The following is a 21,280-nucleotide window of genomic DNA, read 5'->3' on the forward strand; positions in this document are numbered from 1 at the left end:
AAATCTTTTCCTGGGAAGTCAGGTCAACATCATGGTAGTATCTGCAACTTGGTGGCTGAAAAAGCATTAAGATATAAAGCAGAACAAATTGTTAAATAATCAGGAACCTAAAGGCAGATGACCTCACCAATGTGTCCTGGAACCCCACCTCTCCAGAGCCCTGCTCCACTAGGGAAAGAGAGAGACAGGCTGCCAATGCCCATGTTCAGCAGAGAAGCAATTACAGAAGCCAGACCTTCCACTTTCTGCACCCCATAATGATCCTGGGTCCGTGCTCCCAGAGGGATAAAGAATAGGAAAGCTTTCAAGGGAGGGGATGGGATATGGATCTCTGGTGGTGGGAATTATACCCCTCTTATCCTATGGTCTTGCCAATATTTCCATTTTTTTATTAATTTATTACTGGATAGAAACAGACAGAAATTGAGAAGGGAGGGGGAGATAGAGAGGTAGAGAGACAGAGAGACATCTGCAACCCTGCTTCACCACTCAAGAAGCCTTCCCCCTGTAGATGAGGACCAGGGCCTTGAACCTGGGTCCTTGTGCACCTCAGTGTGTGCGCTTAACCAGGTGCGCCACCACCTGGCCCCAATATTTCCATTTTATAAATAAATTTTAAAGATCTTTTCCTGTCAGTAATATAGCAGTGTCACACCATTTCTAATGGGTGTCCATTAATTTATAATGTGTGCGTACTGTACTTGGCTAAATGAAAAATGGATATTCCCTAGGGCTAAGTCATGTACTGACTAGGACAGTTTTACCTCTTCTCTGCTGGCAACTGTTGAGGCTTTGCACCAGTTGCCTGATCTGAGATTCCACATAACCAGTGATACAGCCCAGAAATCCAGTCTGTCACATGCATTAGGTCTATAATCAGTTATAAAGATCTTTTTCCCCCTCTCTTCCAAAGACTGAACTATCCTGATCCCAAATAAAACCAGGCTTAAAAGATAGTTTTTGTGACAGGGGGAAAAAAGCCTACCTCCATGAGACTGAGGAATGAGATTTTGTGAGGTCTGATTTAGAATTCAAATTCAAATTCAAATTTGTTGGTGCATCCTGAGGCAAGAGGCCTATATGTGTGTGTGGGGGGGGTAAGATTTTTTTTTCTTTCCTCCTGGAGGACATTCTTGAGATGGCTATGACTTTATTAATCATTAACCACGAGTAATTCACTTTTCAATTGATCTCTGTGTCCCTGACATGACTCATCAACATTTGCTAGCTGACATTTATTGAGCTTGGCGTCATACCATTCCATGCACTGTATCAGTCATGACTGGGTAAAGAATGGACAACTTACTCTACAGGGGAAATTGGTAGAGGATTCAAAAAAGAGTTATTTACCAAGGCTGGGTAGAAGGAAATCTCCAGAACAGTAGGCACCTAAGGCCTAGAAACACTGGAGGTTGCCACTGTACACATGAAGGGACAAGGGATAGTGTGGTTACTGGAGCCTTATAGAGTATTTTGTGAAGAAGGCCCCTCACAGGCACTGAGGATTTCTGGGCAGAATGACCATACTGCTTCCAGGATAGAGGATGCCAGGAGATATGTATCCTGGGCTTGCTCTTGTCCTGTCCTCCAATGTTTCTGCATACTTCCCATGCACCCAGCCCAACTGGAAGCAGGAAGGCAAGGGAACCCGTTGGTACAGTCCATAGGAAGCCATGATAAGGAGAGTAGAGGAGGGTAGGAAGAGAGTGGATTCTGGAGTGACAAAAGGAAGCCATTAATCACATATAGGCTATTTCATTTTCCCCTCACAGTGGCTTTACGAGGTAGATTGTTTTGTTATTCTCTTTTGTAGATGACAGGATATTGAGGGTTAGAGAGTTCAAGAACCAGTGTTTTTCTAAAAAAAAAAAAAATTCAAGTGAATATTAAGTAATGGAGCTGGGATTTGACCTGTAGCCTACTGCCAAAATTGTCACACTGTAGCTAAGTTCAGCTTGAGAAACAGATAAAACCAACCGTTGGGTTTTGATTTCATAACTGAGGTTGCCAAAGGGGTGGGGCACAAAGAGTGGGGATATCTGATAGATAGTGTTGGGGGGGGTCAGCGCTTTGAGGGTGTGGGGTGACATAGCAACTTACTTTTGAAGAGGCATGAAAAAGCACTACAGAAACATACTGATATAAACCAGTGTTACCTCAGTGAAAAAAATAATTTAGCTTAGACAATTGAGATGTTAGTAGCTGTGCTAAGTTCTGGTTGGTCACTGGTTACTGCTCTCTGTCTGGTCTAGTTATCAGTTAAGTGAAGCACAATGCATGAGGATATGTTCTACTGGCTTTTTTTTTGTAGTCAAGTAATTTCTGCATTATATATTTTATATAGTACCCAATAACTTTTATTTTAAGTAATATTTGACAATGTCTACTAGGATACAACCTGTAAATGAAATACCCAATATTCTTTTGAAAATGTTTTCTTTATTATTTATTGGATAGAGACAGAGAAATTAAGAGGGAAGGGGATGATAGGAGAGAGCAAGGCACTGCAGCACTGCTTCACTGCTCATGGAGCTTTCCCCCTACAAGTGGGACTGGGCACTTGAACCAGGGCCCTTGTGCATTGTAACATGTGCACTTAAGCAGATGCATCTCTAATCAACCCTAATGTTCAATATTCTTTTTTAAAAAAAATTTTTTTATTTAAGAAAGGATTAATTAACAAAATCATAGGGTAGGAGGGGTACAACTCCACACAATTCCCACCACCCAATCTCCATATCCCACCCCTTCCCCTGATAGCTCTCCCATTCTCTATCCCTCTAGGATTATGGACCCAGGGTCATTGAGGGTTGCAGAAGGTAGAAGGTCTGGCTTCTGTAATTGCTTCCCCACTCACTGAACATGGGCGTTGACTGGTCGGTCCATACTCCCAGTCTGCCTCTCTTTCCCTAGTAGGGTGTGTCTCTGGGGAAGCTGAGCTCCAGGACACATTGGTGGGGTCTTCAATCCAGGGAAGCCTGGCCAGCATCCTGATGGCATCTGGAACAATTTGATCAGGTCCTGCTTTTAGTTTCCCTTTCAGATCTTCTTAGTCAACTTCTGTTGATGAGTGGGATCATCCCATACTCATCTTTATCTTTCTGACTTAGCTCACTTAACATAATTCCTTCTAGCTCTGTCCAAGATGGGTCAGAGAAGGTGGGTTCATTGTTCTTGATAGCTGCATAGTATTCCATTGTGTATATATACCACAGCTTTCTCAGCCACTCATCTGTTGTTGGGCACCTGGATTGCTTCCAGGTTTTAGCTATTATGAATTGTGCTGCTATGAACATAGGAGTACACACCTCTTTTTGGTTGGGTGTTATGGAGTCCTTGGGGTATGGAGAGGAATTACTGTATCATATGGAAGGTCCATGTCTAGCCTTCTGAGAGTTTTCCAGACTGCTCTCCACAGAGGCTGTACCAATTTACATTCCCACCAGCAATGTAAAAGGCTTCCTCTGTCCACACAATGTCTCCAGCATTTGTTACTGCTGTCCTTTTTGATGTATGCCATTCTTACAGGAGTGAGGTGGTATCTTAGTGTTGTCTTAATTTGCATTTCTCTGACAATCAGTGACCTAGAGCAGTTTTTCATATGTTTGTTAGCCTTTTGGATCTCCTCTGTAGTGAATGTTTTGTTCCTATCCTCTGCCCATTTTTGGATGGGGTCATTTGCTTTTTTGGTGCTAAGTTTGCTGAGCTCTTTATATATTTTGGTGATTAGTTTCTTGTCTGATGTATGGCATGTGAAGATCTTCTCCCATTCTGTGAGGGGTCTCTCTGTTTGTTTAATAGTTTCTTTGGCTGTGCAGAAGCTTTTCAATTTGATGTAGTCCCATTGGTTTGTTTCTGCTTTAGTCTTCCTTGCAATTGGGTTTGATTCATCAAAGATGTCCTTGAGGTGTAGGTGGGAAAGTGTTTTACCAATGTTTTCCTCTAAGTATTTGATTGTTTCTGGTCTGACATCTAGGTCTTTGATCCATTTGGAGTTGATTTTTGTTTCTGGTGAGATAAAGTGGCTTAATTTCATTCTTCTGCATGTTACAACCCAGTTTTCCCAGCACCATTTATTGAAGAGAGCCTCCTTTTTCCACTTAATCCTTTGGGCCCCCTTATCAAAGATTAGATGTCCATAGGTGTGGGGTCAATATTCTAATGAATTATTTGGTCTGTTACTATGGTCCAGTTTACATGATCAGAACTCACCATACAAATAGGTGACATATTCACATGCAATAACTGGGTGTTCTGAAACCTTAAAATAGGTGGAAAGGAGTTGCATTGCAGTCTGATTCCAAGTCTGTGGTCTGGTACATGTGAGGTGCAAGGTTTGGGGTCAGGGCTTCTTAGCCTTTTAATATCCTTGCTGCTTTCTGCTAAATAAAACAAAGCCCACATACTTTCCTTCCCCTCGATTTATTCTTTGTCCCTCTGTAATTGACGAGAAGTCCAGCTAAGTTCCTCCTCCCTAATTGCCTAAGAATCCTGAGTGTCTCCTCAGGTCAAAATGAGTCAAGCAGGCGAGTCTGCACTTGAAGATTTAGCTATTATGTTTTATTTACTGTTTTTTTAATTTTTATTTATTTATTTATATTGTTGTAGTTATTATTGTTATTGATGTCATTGTTGTTGGACAGGACAGAGAGAAATGGAGAGAGGAGGGGAAGACAGGGGGGAAAGAAAGATTGACACCTATAGACCTGCTTCACTGCCTGTGAAGTGACTCCCCCTGCAGGTGGGGAGCCGGGGGCTTGAACTAGGATCCTTACGCTGGTCCTCATGCTTTTTGCCACGTGCACTTAACCTGCTGTGCTACCGCCTGACTCCCTGTTTTTTTATTTATTGAGTGTTAATAGTTTGCAGCACATTTTTTGATACATGGGTACAATTTTTCATCTCCCCATATTAGGTGTTTGCAGAACACTATCACCTCTAACTTAGGTCCTTTCCCACCATCATGTGCCTGGACCCGACATTCTCTCCAACCCTTCCCTTACTTTTCCTTCCCAGAGTCCTTTGCTTTGGGTCATAGTTTTATGTCTCATATAGGGTCCCTGGAACTATCTCAACCTTGATAAATGGTGGGGGCCTAGGTGCCTTTCATGCTGGTGGAGCTAAGGCTGGGCTGAATCTTGCTGCCTCTCTGGAGCTTCTGGCTAGCTTCCTTCCATTCTCTTAACGGTGGTTGGCTCCCCCTTGGGGGAGGATACAGAATCCGAGGAATTTAAAATTCCTTGCCAGGGGCTGGCAAAATAATTCATTTGTATAGTGTGCTGCTTTGCGATGTATACAGCCCAGGTTTGAGCCTGGCCTCCACTGCATTGAAGGAAGCTTTAGTCCTGTGTTCTCTCTCTCTCAAAAAAAAAAAAAAAAATTCCCTGTCAGATGAGCCACTCAGAGAAGGAACAGTTTTTAAAAAATATTTATTTATTCCCTTTTGTTGCCCTTGTTGTTTTATTGTTGTTGTCATTGTTGGACAGGACAGAGAGAAGTGGAGAGAGGAGAGGAAGACAGGGGGAGAGAAAGATAGACACCTGCAGACCTGCTTCACCGCTTGTGAAATGACTCCCCTGTAGGTGGGGAGCCGGGGTTCAAACTGGGATCCTTAACACCAGTCCTTGCCCTTTACACCACGTGCACTTAACCCGCTGCGCTACTGCCTGACTCCCGAGAAGAAACAGTTTTGAGGTGTTGTCCCAGTCACAGTGCTGGTTGATGCTAACTGGCCTTTGATCCAGGTATTCCTGAACACAGAGCTTGACTTTCAACCTAGCAGATGTTGTGCCTCACTTTGGAAGATGATGATCTGGAGAGCAAGGCTGCCGCTTATTTATTTTTGCATTCTGTGGCCATCTAAGCGACTACCTTGGACAGGACAAATACTCTCTCTCCGTGTCAACTGCTGTTGAAGGTGCCCTCGTGCTCACAACACACACATGCCCACATCAGCACACGCATGAGCTCTTTCTGCCTTCCATCTTTGTTTCTCCCTCCCTACTCTAAAGCATAGTAATTAAGTACAAATGTGCACTGTGCATGTGAACCTTTCCTTCATCTTTCAGTAACTATTGTTGTCTCTGCTTTAATTCCCAGATTTCACACCCTCTCAAATACACCTTTCTTGGAAAACAATAACACCTTATCTCTTTAATACACTCTGTGACTAGCACATAAAAGATCTCCAAATACTCACTTATTTTAGGTCATGTGAAAAAGATTCACTGTTCACATATATTAGAGGCTAATGAATCTTTAATATAAGCTACTCCCATGTGCCCATCCATTTACCTATTTGCGTTTTGTCCTAAACGTTTATTCATGTGTCCGTTTGATTGTTTCTACGGGGAGTTACCTTATCATTGCATCATAGTATAGAGTATGGTGACATATAGCATTGTGATACAGGATACTAGATAGTAATAGCAGTAATAGTCACAGCCACAATATGTTCAGTATTGAGTACTTTGCATATTCTATTATTTTTCAAAGCAACCTGTAAGATAGGTACCTATTTTGCACATGAAACTAGGACTTAACTCAGCTAAGCAATTTCCTTTTAAGAGCACACACAACCAAGTCCTGCCAAAGGGGCTATGCTAGGCCACCCAGAAGCTCCTTGGCCATGCTTCTTTCCACCAGCTGCAGCTGCTGGGCCCCAGGTAGGTGCTTGACTCAGCACCAGCCAGCCCTGGGAGGTGGCTCAATGGGTAAAGCAGAGGACTTACATGACTGAGGCCTTGGGTTTGGTTCTTGGTACCATATATGCCTAAACAATTGTTCTGGTCTCTCTCTCTCCCTCATAAAGTAGATCTCACCTAGTAGAAGATATGCCTTACCATGTTTGAAGCCCTGGGTTTGAGTTCTAGCATCACATGGGAGCACCATAGAAGGCATTAAGGGAGCTCCATGGATCGTGGAGCAGTGCTGTGGTCTTGATCTCTCTCTCCTCAGTGAGGCTGCTCAGTGGTGGTATCATGGCCCAGCACTACATTAAGACTCTCCACCCAAAGGAGTTTGGTCAATCTGACACTCCCTTTGGGATTTGAATTGGGAGACATGGAAAGATACAATAAGTTGGCTGGAACAGGAGCTGGTTTGAAAGACCCAACTCAAAGTTGTTGAGGGACTCTCCCTCCCCCCAATTTGATCTTATCAACCAGAAGAGCCAAGTTAGGATACACCACCTGTAAATGCAAGAGAGGGGCATTGCATCCCTTTGTCACATTACAGGTGCTGCTATGCCCCACAAGGTCTCCTTAATGTAGCTAAGAATCAAGAAACAAGAATGGACTCAAGTTTTCTGCATCTGCCTCCAGGCTTGTTCTTTCAGAGAGAAAATCTGAAATGGGGCAGAGAAGTAATCAGTGGGTAGGACACTATTAAGTGTGTGGCTTGGGTTCAAGCCCTGGCACTCCATGGAAGGAGCCATAACAATGAAAGCTTGGGTGGTAGTCCCCACCTTGCTTCCAGTGCATGCTCAGCTCTGACTTACTATGCTAGATTGAACCTGGGACTACTGAGCTACAGGCATGAAAGTCTGTTGGGTGAAAGGCTTTGCTGTCTCCCTGGCCTCTCCCCATCTCTTTATCTGAATGCAGTAGCAACCTGGGAGTGGTGAATTCTGGCACATGTGAGATCCTGACTCAGCAAAAATAAGTCTAGGGCAAGGTGGGGGTGTCTTCAAACAATTCTGAGCCAGATTTTAGCCTTCTGGGCTGGAGGTGCTAGGGTGGAGAATGGTGGGTGGGACAGAGGTCGGTTCTTGACAATACAGAGTGGTACTCAGGGCTCTTCCAGGCTGGAGACCCATCTTATTCTTGCTTCTATTATCCCTTCATCTGACTTGAACGTGAGCGAGTGAATGAGTGAATGAATGGCAAAATGGGTCCTAGCCCCTATTCAGCTGTCTGGATTATTCAGTGGAGTCTTCCCACATTATGGAGCACCTGTGTCTAAGGGAACAGTCCGCAAAAGAATAGGAGCAGAGTGTGTAGTGACAGGGCCACTTCAGCTTAAAAAAATCCCACAGATATAGTGATGACTGTGGTGGGGACTTAGTTCCAAGACTCCAACACACAGCACTGGGCTGCATTTACCCCAGGGACAAAAAGACTGCTGGCTTTGTCTTTCTCTGTCTGGAGAGGGTGAGGCTCTCATTTTAAGAGGCTAACTAAAAAATGCAGAGCCACTTCCTGGGCAGTTTTCCAAGTGACTGCATCTCCCAGCACTCCCTAGAGCCCCAGTGAGCAGCCTGGGGCGGGGCCTCCAGCCGCTGGTGGCAGTTGGAGTGAGCGAGGAGCAGTTATCCGCAGCCCGCCAGAAATGCCCTGCTTTCAGGCCCTCCCTGGGTGTGCAGATAAGCTCTGGCCTTGGCCCTGAAGAGACGCCAGTGCTTGGCCAGACGTGTGTGTGTGTGTGTGTGTGTGTGTGTGTGTGTGTGTGTGTGTGTGTGTGTGAGAAATCCAGGAGATGGAGCCACACTTCTAAGTATGGCATTCCTTCCAGCCGAGTACCCCAGGGTTTGGGTAAGTCTGAAGTCTGCCCTCCTGGGTTGTGGAATATTCAATGCTGAGTACCATGGCTTTCTAAGGGCATGACTTAGCATGTTTCTGAATCCTGGAGAGCCTCAGTTTCCTCTGCTGTAAGAGAAAGAGAGATAGATAGATAGATAGATAGATAGATAGATAGATAGATAGATAGTCTCCTCCTGAAGGATGGCAGCATCTAGCTATCCTAGAGGGCTGTGAGACCTAAGGGAAGCCATAGCCAGAGCACCCCATCTGCTGCCTGGCATCTTGCAGGCATTGAAAGTGCTCTTACTCTTTTACTGGTCAAAGAAAAATGGGGGTTAAGTGATGATGTCTGCCTTTATTGTTGTTACTATTAACTAATTTATTCATTTTTGGTGTTGGAGATTGAATCCAGGGGCTCATATTTGCAAAGTGTATGACCTACCACTGTGTTCCACACCTACTCCCCATTTTATTTGTCATAGAGAGACTCTGCAGTCACATTCTTCCTCTTAATCATACCTGTGTAGCCAACCTCAGGGGAAATGAATGCCAAAGACACGTCTGCCAGACTATAATCCTTTTCGCTTCCTCCCTTCTAGACCCTGACTGCACCTGCCCCATTTGCAGATGAGACCAGCTGCCACTGCCAAGCTCCCCACGAAAGACTGACCATTGCCCAGGCCCGCTTAGGAACTCCAGGTGAGTCTGGATTTCTTGTACTCTCCTGGGGCCCAGTTGGGCATCTGAAGTAGCAGGAGGGCCCAGAATTATGGGAGTGGTACTAGCTTTCAGAGACTTGAGTTTTGAGATGACTAAACAAGACCAGTCAGAGTAGCCAAGTGAAAGATGCAGTGAATATAGGGCTGGCAGGGGCCACGTGCCACCATTCATTCATTGTACTCTCCTGGGCGAATACTAGGCATGGTCTGAATCTGTTGCATCATGTGCACAACAGGACAATGATAGGTGCTTTGCAAAGTTTTGGGGACAACTTGGCTCAGTTAAAAATACCAAAACATTTTGTAAAGTTATGAAGGTGTATACAAGTTAATATAATTATTACCACTCTTTTCCATTTAATCTAATTTTGCAGCATTAGGGCCTCACACATACGTGATTTCACCTCACTCAAGCCACTTCTTTTCATGAAGAGAGAGAGACAGAGAGGGAGAGACAACATAGCATCAGAATTTCCTCTGGTGCCATGGCACTCTCAAGTGGTGCCCGGTCTCTGAGCTATCTCTCCAGACCCATTAACATTCTTTTTAAAAATTTGATTTAATCTCTTTTTTTTTTTATTGGCACCAGGGTTATCACTGGAGCTCAGTGCCTGCACAGCAAACTCACAGCTCCCAGTGATTCTTTTCTTTTCTCCTTCTCTTTTTTCTTTGATAGAGACAGAAACTGAGAAGGAAGGGGGAATAGAGAGGAAGAAAGGGAGATACCTGCAGCACTGGTTCACCATTCATAAAGCTTTCTCCCTTGCAGGTGGGGGGCCTTGAACCCAGGTCCTTAAACATAGTGATGTATGTGCTCTACCAGATGCAATGCCACCCAACCCCAAATATTCTTCAAAACAATACAAAACAAATGAAATAACAAACAAAACTGTATCCCCAGAGATTGTATGCAGACTTGTAAGTGCAAGGTCCCAAGTTCAGTCCCTGGCATTGATAGATACCCAGGGATATACCAGGTGATACCCAGGTTCTCTCTGTCACTAATAGATACATCTTAAAAATTTAATAACATTGTTCAAAGTCTTCATTTAAAAAAAGTTTCTCCAAATGCACCTCAAAGAACCTACATTCAGGGGGCACAGCAGGTTAAGTGCACATCGTACTAAGAAGCACAAGGACCAGCATAAGGATCCCGGTTCCAGCCTCCAAGTCCCCACCTGCTGCACCTTCATGAGCGGTGAAGCAGGTCCGCTGGTGTCTGTCTTTCTCTTCCCCTGTCTGTCTTCCCCTCCTCTCTCGGTTTCTCTCTATCCTATCCAACAATAACGACAGCAATAACAACAACAATAATAACAATAATAGCAACAACAAGGGCAACAAAAATGGGGAAAATGGCCTCCAGGAACCATGGGTTTATAGTGCAGGCACTGAACCCCAGCAATAACCCTGGAAGCAAAAAAAAAAAAAGAACCTAGGTTCAGTGTGGGGAGATAACATAATGGTTATGCCTGAGACACTGAGGTCCCAGGTTCAATCCCCAGCATCACCATAAGCCAGAACTGAGCAGTGCTCTGATATTTCTCTCTTTCTGTGTCTCTCTCGCATTAAAAATACAAACAGGGAGTCGGGCAGTAGCGCAGCAGGTTAAGTGCATGTGGTGCAAAGCGTAAGGACTGGCAAGGATCCTGGTTTGAGCCCCTGGCTCCCCACCTGCAGGGGAGTCGCTTCACAGGCAGTGAAGCAGGTCTGCAGGTGTCTGTCTTTCTCTCCCCCTCTCTGTCTTCCCCTCCTCTCTCCATTTCTCTCTGTCCTATCCAACAACAACGACATCAATAATAACTACAACAATAAAACAAGGGCAACAAAGGGGAATAAATAAATATTTTAAAAAATAAAAAAAATACAAACAAAAAACCTAGTCACTGCTTTAGGAATTGATTCATTCATTTTTTTTCCCCGTACAGAGCATGTTAGTTTTATTTTATTTTAAGTTTTTATTTATAAAATGGAAACATTGACAAGACCATAGGATAAAAGGGGTACAATTCCACACAGTTCCCGTCACCGGAATGCCATATCCCATTCCCTCCCCTGGTAGCATTCCTATTCATTAACCCTCTGGGAGCATGGACCTAAGGATATTATGGGGTGCAGAAAGTGGACGGTCTGGCTTCTGTAATTGCTTCCGCGCTGAACATGGGCATTGACAGGTCAATCTATACTCCCAGCCTGTCTCTCTCTTTCCCCAGTGGGACAGGGATCTGGAGTGGTGGGGCTCCAGGACACATTGGTGGGATCGTCTGCCCTGGGAAGTCCAGTTAGCATCATGGTATCATCTGGAACCTGGTGGCAGAGTAATGAAGCTGGTGGGTTCACATTCCACGCCTTACATCTCAGGATACAGTCCAAAGTGAAACATGCCGAGGTGGTACTGGTTGCATTGATTGGGTTGGGATCAGCAGATGCAGTATCAGTTGGTATGAATTGGGAGAATCATGCAGGAAAATGAGCCTCACCCTAGAGGTTTCAGGACTGGGAGAAATATGGGCTTTATAGAGAAAGGGGAGGGTTCCTGCTGTCTTAAGGTTTAAGAAATAATTTTTTAAAAGCATAAATCAGAGAATGGACAGTAAAACATTTAAAAAGTATCACGTAGTGTATATATTTCCCAAGTTTTCTCTATAATTAGAGACAAAACCACAAAACGGAAGTAAAACATACCAGTACAATCCACACATGAGCGTAGGGGTTAGACCCTCCAACACAGATAACTCAGTTTTGAGGAGGGTAGATTCATTTGGCCTGGAGTAGTCAAGCAACACTTGGCAGTCAACCAGAACTGATCTTTTTAGGAAAGGTAAGATTTGTTCTGTGTGGGCAGAAAATGAAAGGGTATTCTAGAGAAATGGAACAGAATAGTAAAAGCAGTCAGAACTCTGTAGAGAAGAATATTAGCAGTGTTCTAATTGACCAAGAATGACTTAGAATGGTAACTTTAGTTGGTAGGTTTTGAGGTATTGAAGATAGAATATTTCCCTTTTTTTAATTTTTATTTATAAAAAGGAAACACTGACAAAAACCATAGGATAGGAAGGGTATAACTCCACACAATTCCCACCACCAGAACTCCATATCCCATCCCCTCCCCTGATAGCTTTCCTATTCTTTATCCCTCTGGGAGTATGGACTAAGGGACATTATGGAGTGCAGAAGGTGGAAGATCTGGCTTCTGTAATTGCTTCCCCACTGAACATGGGTGTTGACAGGTCCATCCATACTCCCAGCCTGTCTCTCTCTTTCTCTAGTGGGGTGGAGCTCTGGGGAACCGGCGCTCCAAGACACATTGGTGGGGTTGTCTGCCCAGGTAAGTCCAATTGGCATCATAAGATGGAATATTTCTTTATTTTATTAAATTTTATTTATTTATTCCCTTTTGTTGCCCTTGTTGTTTTATTGTTGTAGTTATTATTGATGTCGTTGTTGCTGCATAGGACAGAGAGAAATGGAGAGAGGCGGGGAAGACAGAGAGGAGGAGAGAAAGATAGACACCTGCAGACCTGCTTCACCGCCTGTGAAGCGACTCCCCTGCAGGTGGGGAGCCGGGGTTCGAACCGGGATCCTTATGCTGGTCCTTGTGCTTTGCGCCACCTGCGCTTAACCCGCTGCACTACAGCCCGACTCCCTAAGATGGAATATTTCAGTGGTTTCCATTCACTGTCACAAGTAAGCAAATGGTCCATATTTAAATTTTTAAAAATATTTTTATTATTGGATAGAGACAAATTGAGAGGGGAGGTGAAGTACAGAGGGAAAGAGAGAGACACTTGCAGCCCTGCTTCACTATTTGTAAAGTTTTGCCCCTGCAGGTGGGGAGCAGAAGCTTGAACCTGGATCCTTGCACACTATAATGTGTGCCCTTAACTAGGTGCACCACTACCTGGCCCCTAACAGTCCACATTTAATAGAACCATGGCGCGAAAGACAGTTTTCTTAGTAATAAGAGCAGTAGACATTTATTTTTATTTTATTTTATTTTATTTTATTTTATTTTATTTTATTTTTTCCTCCAGGGTTATTGCTGGGCTCGGTGCCTGCACCATGAATCCACCGCTCCTGGAGGCCATTTTTCCCCCTTTTTGTTGCCCTAGTTGTTGCAGCCTCGTTGCGGTTATTATTGCCATTGTTGACGTTGCTTTGTTGTTGGATAGGACAGAGAGAAATGGAGAGAGGAGGGGAAGACAGAGAGAGGGGAGAGAAAGACAGACACCTGCAGACCTGCTTCACCGCCCGTGAAGCGACTTCCCTGCAGGTGGGGAGCCGGGGGCTCGAACCGGGATCCTTATGCCGGTCCTTGTGCTTTGCGCCACGTGTGCTTAACCCACTGCGCCACCGCCTGACTCCCGAGCAGTAGACATTTATTAAGTGCTATTACATACTAAGTTTTATTTATTTATTTGCCATTTTACTATTGCACCTTTATGTAGCTAATCATTTTAGTTTTTTCTCACACAAGGAAGCGAAGGTTCTAGAAAAGCCATAAGTCTGCACAGTGTCATCCTGACAGGTATGGGGCAGTGATACCCACATTTGAGTCTGCTTTAGATAACCTGAAGGGCTTATTAAAATGTAGCTGACAAAGGCCCGGTTGGTAGCGCAGTGGGTTAAGTGCACATGGCGCAAAGCGGAAGGACCAGCGTAAAGATCCCAGTTTGAGCCCCTGGCTCCTCATCTGGGGGGGGGGGTCACTTCACAAGTACTGAAGCAGGTGTGCAGATGTCTATCTTTCTCTACCCCTCTCTGTCTTCCCCTCCTCTCTCAATTTCTCTGTCCTATCCAACAACAGTGACAGCAATAACAATAACAACAATAAACAACAAGGGAAACAAAAGGGAAAAAAATAGCCTCCAGAAGCAGTGGATTTGTAGTGCAGGCAACGAGCCCCAGCAATAACCCTGGAGACAAAAAAAAAAAAAAAGCAGCTGACTGGAGCCCCTTTCCAGAATTTCTGATCCTCTTTAACTGGGGTGGAGTCCAATAATTTGAATCTTTAACAAGTGTCCAGGCAAAGCTGCTACTGGGGGAATCACTTGGTGGCAAGAACTGTTATGTGTAAAGCTGAGATCAGAGCTCAAGCGTATTGTGTTCCAGCTTGAGCTCTCAAATTAACATTTAGTTTCCTCTTTAAGAGTAGACTTTTGGGGGGTCGAGCAGTAGTGCAGAGGGTTAAGTGCACATGTCACGAAGCACAAGGACCAGCATAAGGATCCCGTTTTTCTATGTGGTGCTGGGGAATGAACTTATATTCCTGTGCCTGTGTGATACCACTGATAAACAGTATCCTCTGCTGAATTTCTTCATCTTTTCTTTTCTTTTGAGAGAGAAAATGGAATGGGGATACACACAGTCAGAGAGACTCCACCATCCATGGAGCTGTCCCAGAGCCATTCATGGTGCTCCCATGTGGTATTGGGGCTTGAACCCAGGGCCTCATACATGACAAGGCATGTGCTCTATAAAGTGAACGATCTCCTAAAGTCCTCCCCCAGATGATCTCACTCATGGACGGAAGTGGAGAAATAAGAACAGAAAGGGGAAACACAAAGTAGAACTTGGGCTGGGTTTGGGGTATTGCAGCAAAGTAAAGGACTCTGGGGTGAGGGGTACTTTCAGGTCCTGGTTTTCATGATGGAGGAGGAGGAACTAGGCTGGGGGTGAGAGTGTTTTGCAGAAATTTGAGAAGTTTTACATATGTATCAACAACTGTATCCACAGTAAACCATTAGTACTCCCAATTAAAAAAAGATACTCATTTCATCAAAATATAAAAACCCTCCCCCAAGACATATATAAATATTTTTAATTTGGGGTAATTAATAGCTTACAGTGGAGTTGTAGACACATAGACACAATTACTCATCTATCTCCCTATGTATCATGCAACAGGACCTCAAGGTTCCCTCTGTCCCCTACATCCATATTCTTTCCCAGAGCCATTTGCTGTGGTGCAATATACCACACCCAGAACAGGTTTTGCCTTGTGTTTTCCCTCTCTGTCCTTAGTTCTTTTAAAAAATTTTATCAGTGAGGGAGCTGGGCACAACGGTTTAGGTGCACATGGCACAAAGCTCAAGGACTGTGTAAGGATCCCGGTTCGAGCCCCTGGCTCCCCACCTGCAGGGGGCTGCTTCACAGGTGATGAAGGTTTCTGCCTTTCTCTCCCTCCTCTGTCTTCCCCTCCTCTCTCCATTTCTCTCTGTATTATCTAACAATGACGACATCAATAACAACAACAATAAAAAACAAAGACAACAAAAGGGAAAATAAATAAATAAAAATTTAAAAAAAGATTAGTGATTTAATTTTGATTTACAAAATTATGAGATAACAGATATAATTCCACACTGTTCCCACCACCAGAGTTCAGTGTCCCCATCCCCTTCATGGGAAACTGCAGTGGTTCTCTCAAGGTCACAGATTATTTCTGTAACTATATTTTTATATATTTGCCCATTTTCCTACGGTCTTATCTTTTCTTCCTTCATTCCTTTTTTTAAAATTTTTATTTATTTATTTTCCCTTTTGTTGCCCTTGTTTTTGTTGTTGTTGTAGTTGTTGTTATTGATGTCGTCGTTGTTAGATAGGACAGAAAGAAGTGGAGAGAGGAAGGGAAGACGGAGGGGGAGAGAAAGATAGACACCTGCAGACCTGCTTCACTGCCTGTGAAGTGACTCCTCTGTAAGTGGGGAGCCAGGGGCTCGAACCAGGATCCTTATGCCCCATCGTTGCGCTTGGTGCCACATGTGCTTAACCCGTTGCGCTACCATCTGACTCCCCTTCTCTTCCTTTCTAAGTTACACCTACACCTGTTACTATTTCTGAGTGCTCTTCTTTTTTTCCTCTTCTCTCTCTGGTTAATGATAGAATTGGAGTTCAGGGCCCTCTGGTCATCTCCTAGAATTTTTTTGCCAAAATTCTTTTTGGGGTGCAGAAAGTAGGAGTTTTGGCTTCTGTAATTGTTTCAATGCTGGACATGGATATTATTAGGTTGATCCATACCCTCAGACTATTTCTATTTTTCCCTAAGTCGAGTAGGGCTCTGGAGAGTCCCTGGCCACATTGGCAAGGTCATCTGCCCAGGGAGGTCAGGATGGAATTACAATAGCATCTGCAACTTGGTGGTTGAAAGGCGGTAAGATATAAAATAGGACAAAATGTTTAATAGGAACCAAAACGTATAGATAGAGTAGATGACAATAGGGATCTTAGGATTGAAAGGAAGTCTATTTTAGGTATGTTCCTAGGGGCCCATGACTTTAGTAATTTTTACTTGAGCTTGATAGCTAACATGCAGGTAGATAAAAATATTGTCTGGGAAGATGGTATCAGAATTAAAAATAGGGCCTATCCTTATTTCTCAGGTTCCATCTATAAGTGAGATCATTCTGTATTTGTCCTCTTTTTTTGTCTATTTTATTAGTGATTTAATAATGATTACCAGGATTGTAAGATAACAGGGCTACAATTCCACACAGTTCCCACCATCAGAGTTCCATATCCCCTTCCCTCCATTGGATGCCTATTCTTTTTTTTTTAATTTGAATTTCTTTATTGCAGGATTAATGTTTTATAGCAGACAATAAATACAATAGTTTGTACATGCATAACATTTCCCAGTTTTCCACATAAAAGTACAACCCCCCACTAGGTCCTCTGCCATCCTGTTCCAGGACCTGAACTCTCCCCCCTACCCACTCCAGTTTTTTTTCTTTATTGGGGGATTAATGATTTATATTCAACAGTAAATACAATAGTTTGTACATGCATAACATTTCCAAGTTTTCCATATAACAATACAACCCCACTAGGTCCTCTGTCATCCTTTTTGGACCTGTGTTCTCCCCCCTATCCACCCCAGATTTTTTTACTTTGTAATACACCAACTCCAGTCCAAGTTCTGCTTCATGTTTCCTCTTCTGATCTTGTTTTTCATCTTCTGCCTGTGAATGAGATCATCCCATATACATCCTTTTGTTTCTGACTTATCTCACTTAACATGATTCCTTCAAGCTTCATCCAAGATGGGCTGAAAACAGTGAAATCACCGTTTTTGATAGCTGAGTAGTACTCTATTGTGTCTATATACCACAACTTACTTAGCTATTCATCTGCTATTGGACACCTGGGTTGCTACTAGGTTTTGGCTATTATAAATTGTGCTGCTATGAACATAGGTATACACAAAATTTTTTTTTGGATGGGTGTGTTTGGTTCCTTAGGATATATCCCTAGGAGAGGAATTGCAGGGTCATAGGGTAGGTCCACTTCTAGACTTCTGAGAGTTCTCCAGACTGCTCTCCACAGAGTTTTGACCAATTTACATTCCCACCAGCCGTGCAGGAGGGTTCCTTTGTTCCCACAACCTCTCCAGCATTTGTTGCTGCTACCTTTTCTGTGGTGTATGACATTCTCACAGGAGTGAAATGGTATCTCATTGTTGTCTTGATTTGCATTTCTCTGACAATCAATGACTTGGAGCACTTTTTCACATGTTTGTTGGCCTTTTATATCTCTTTTATGGAGAATGTTCTGTTCATGTCCTCTCCCCATTTTAGGATGGGGTCATTTGTTTTCTTGTTGCTGAGTTTGGTGAGGTCTTTATATATTGTGGTTACTAGGTTCTTGTCTGTATAGCATATAAAGATCTTCTCCCATATTATGGGAGGTCTCTTTGTTTGGGTGGTGGTTTCTTTTGCTGTACAGAAGCTTTTTAATTTGATGTAGCCCCATTAGTTTAATCTTAAGTCTTAAGTCTTCTTTATAATTGGATTTGTATCATTAAAGGTGCTTTAAAATTTAGATGGAAAAGAGTTCTGCCAATATTTTCCTCTAAGTAATTGATAGTTTCTGGTCTAACATCCAAGTCCTTGATCCATTTGGAATTTACTTTTGTGTTTGAAATATAGTGGTTCAGTTTCATTCTTCTCCATGTTTCAACCCAATTTTTCCAATACCATTTGTTGAAGAGACTCTGCTTTTCTCATTTAGTAGCCTGGGCACCTTTGTCAAACATTAGATGTCCATAGGTGTGGGGTTGTTTCTTGTTTTATGGATAACTATCCTCATAGATGTGAGATAATCATTGTTGTTTGGATGCATAGTTCCTAAACAATAAGAGGCAATGAACATCTTTTTATCTGCCTGTTGACCATTCCTATGTTGTTTTTGGATAAATATCTATTCAGATCCTCTTCCTAATAATAATAACAATAATAATATTTTGCCAAAATGGTTATTGCTGGTGGGACTTGGTGACTGCACAACACCTTTAGTACTCTTGGTGGCCACTCCCTCCTCCCTCCCCCCTTTTTTTTCTAATTGAGACAGAGAAATAGAAAGGGAGAAAGAAAGATACCTGCAGCACTGCTTTACCACTCATGAGGCTTTCCCTCTGGGTCTTTGAGGACGGTAACATATGTGCTTTATTGGGTGAACCATTTCCTAAATTTTTTCTTCCCATTTTTAAATGGAGTGTTTTTTTAAAATTATTATTGACTTATTGCCATTTCACTGGGTATCTTTTCTTTTTACCTTTGTGTAGTTTCTTTGATATCGTCCAATTTGTTTATTTTTGCTCCCCCTCCCCTTTAGAATCCACATTTCTAAGACTGATGTCAAGGAGTATAATACCTATGTTTTATTCTATGTTCTTCATGGTTTCAGGTCTAATATGCAGGTCTTTAATCCTTTTTGAATTAATTTTTTGTGAAAACACTTAATGTTTTAGTTTTATTCTTTTGTCTGCAACTGTCCAATTTGACTGAAATCATTTCCTGAAGAGAGTCTCCTTGCTCCGTTGTAAGCTCTGGTTCCTTTGTTGTAAATTAGTTGTTCATATGTGTGGTTTTATTTTTGGAATTTCAATTCTTTTCCATTTATCTCTGTTTTTATTCCAATACCAGACTGTTTTAATTATTACTGCATTGTAGTTTGCCTTGAACTTGGAGTGGAGGGGTATGGCTTTCCTTTTCTTTCTTTCTTTCTTTTGGGTTTTACATTCAACAGTAAATACAATAGTTTGTACATGCATAACGTTTCTCAGTTTTCCACATAACAATATAACCCCTACTAGGTCCTCTGTCATCCCCCCCAACCCACCCCCAGAGTCTTTTACTTTGGTGCAATACAGTATATGATTCTTTTAATGCACTGTTGAATTTTATTTGGAATTATTATTATTATTGTTACTTTGCCTCCAGGGTTATTGCTGGGGCTCAGTGCTTGCACTATGACTCCTTTGCTCCTGGCAGCCATCTTTTTCCCATTGTTGTTGTTGGATAGGACAGAGAGAAAGTGAGAAAAGATAGGAAGACAGAGAGGGAGAGAGAATGATAAGACACCTGGCAGACCTGCTTCACTGCTTGTGAAGTGACCCCTCTGCAGATGGGGAGCCAGGGGCTCGAACCCAAACTGGGATCCCAAAGCGGGATACTTGGCACTTCACATTATGTACGCTTATGCACATTATGTGCGCTACCACCTGGCCCTGGGTTTGGAATTATTTTGTTGAGGATTTTTCTATCTGTGTTCATTAAAAGTACTAGTCTAGAGTTTACCTTTTGGTAGGAAGTCCTTATCTGGTTTTGGAACCAAGGTAATACTGATTTCATAAATTGTATTTAGAAGTTTTTTTCTCCTTTTCTGTTTTTTTTTTTTAATTTTTTATTTAAGAAAGGATTAGTGAACAAAAGCATAAGGTAGGAGGGGTACAACTCCACACAATTCCCACCACCCAATCCCCATAACCCACCCCCTCCCATGGTAGCTTTCCCATTCTCTAGCCCTCTGGGAGCATGGACCCAGGGTCGTTGAGGGTTGCAGAAGGTAGAAGGTCTGGTTTCTGTAATTGCTTCCCCACTGAACATGGGCGTTGACTGGTCGGTCCATACTCCCAGTCTGCCTCTCTCTCTCCCTAGTAGGGTGGGTCTCTGGGGAAGCTGAGCTCCAGGACACATTGGTGGGGTCTTCAATCCAGGGAAGCCTAGTCAGCATCCTGATGGCATCTGGAACCTGGTGATTGAAAAGAGAGTTAACATATGAAGCCAAACAATTTGTTGAGCACTCCTTTTCTGTTTTATGGAAGAGTTTGAGGAAAGGTTTTCTTATTTGAAAGTTTGGTGGAATCCACTAGTGGGTGAAGGAGAGAGGATAATGGTTCTACAAAGGACTTGCATGCCTTAGTCTCTGAAGCCCCAGGTTTGATTGCCTGCACCAATAAAGGCCAGAGCTGAACAGTGCTCTGGAAAAGCATTCACTATCGAAACTATCTGGTCCTAGATGTCTGCTGGGGTTCTGGCCAGCCCCTCACCCTCCATATGGGCTTCTGTATCAAGGGCATGTGATTTCACACCATTGCCACTCTGGCCTCCCTAGGGTCCCTGGTAGGCCTCTGTGGTCCTTTGTCTCTGTCCCCTATCAAGAAGTCTCCAGACATTTCTCTCCACACCTTCTGTCCAGTGAAACATTAAGTTCTTCCATGTCCCCTCAGTGCAGTCTGTGTTGCTTTTTGAGGTACAAGGGGTGCTTCAGTCTCACCTGTAGCTGTGCATCTCTGTATTTTCTGGTTAATTATAGTCCCCACCACCACCACCACCAGGAAAAGCAAGAAATCTCAGTCTCCATCTTGGTGATACCCAACATGTTCAGGTTTTGAACCAAAAGGTTGGAGGTGTGTGAACAAGACAACTAGTAGATCTTCTCTAATGGTGGGACTGTCTGCCATGGTCATAGCTATTTCAGCAGTACTTACAGACATACTTATCAAGCAAATATTTCACTGTGTACTCAGCAAATATTTCACAAGTGAATGAATTAAAGTTTGGGACAAGAGAAGGAGCTTATCCTCTGGAAATAGAATCAGAATTTGGTCTGATGCTTTGAGCCAGCATCTAGCTAATTGGGTAATATTGGACATATGTACAGTGTTTAACCACCAAGTACAATAGGTTTTTTTAAATTCATTATTGGAGAATCAGGAATAAGAATAAGTTATTCTGAAATAACTGTGTGGCAGACTCTGAAACA

The 21,280-nt window shown here is 43.1% G+C and overlaps 1 protein-coding gene across 7 annotated transcripts in view; it reads left to right on the top strand.

Annotated features, from left to right (window-relative positions):
- PCYT1B (phosphate cytidylyltransferase 1B, choline) overlaps window positions 1–21,280 on the top strand; it is a 140,718-nt gene that overhangs the window by 30,579 nt on the left and 88,859 nt on the right. For 6 of the 7 annotated variants that reach the window (XM_007534283.3, XM_060182812.1, XM_060182810.1 and 3 more), the window contains one exon: window positions 9,119–9,218. In XM_007534283.3, the coding sequence (XP_007534345.1) occupies window positions 9,119–9,218 (100 nt within the window). Of the gene's footprint in view, window positions 1–8,294; window positions 8,532–9,118; window positions 9,219–21,280 lie in introns of those variants that run through there. The other variant, XM_060182811.1, reaches the window with a different exon arrangement.

Source organism: Erinaceus europaeus, chromosome X, assembly GCF_950295315.1.
Source record: "Erinaceus europaeus chromosome X, mEriEur2.1, whole genome shotgun sequence".
Lineage (NCBI taxonomy): Eukaryota > Metazoa > Chordata > Mammalia > Eulipotyphla > Erinaceidae > Erinaceus > Erinaceus europaeus.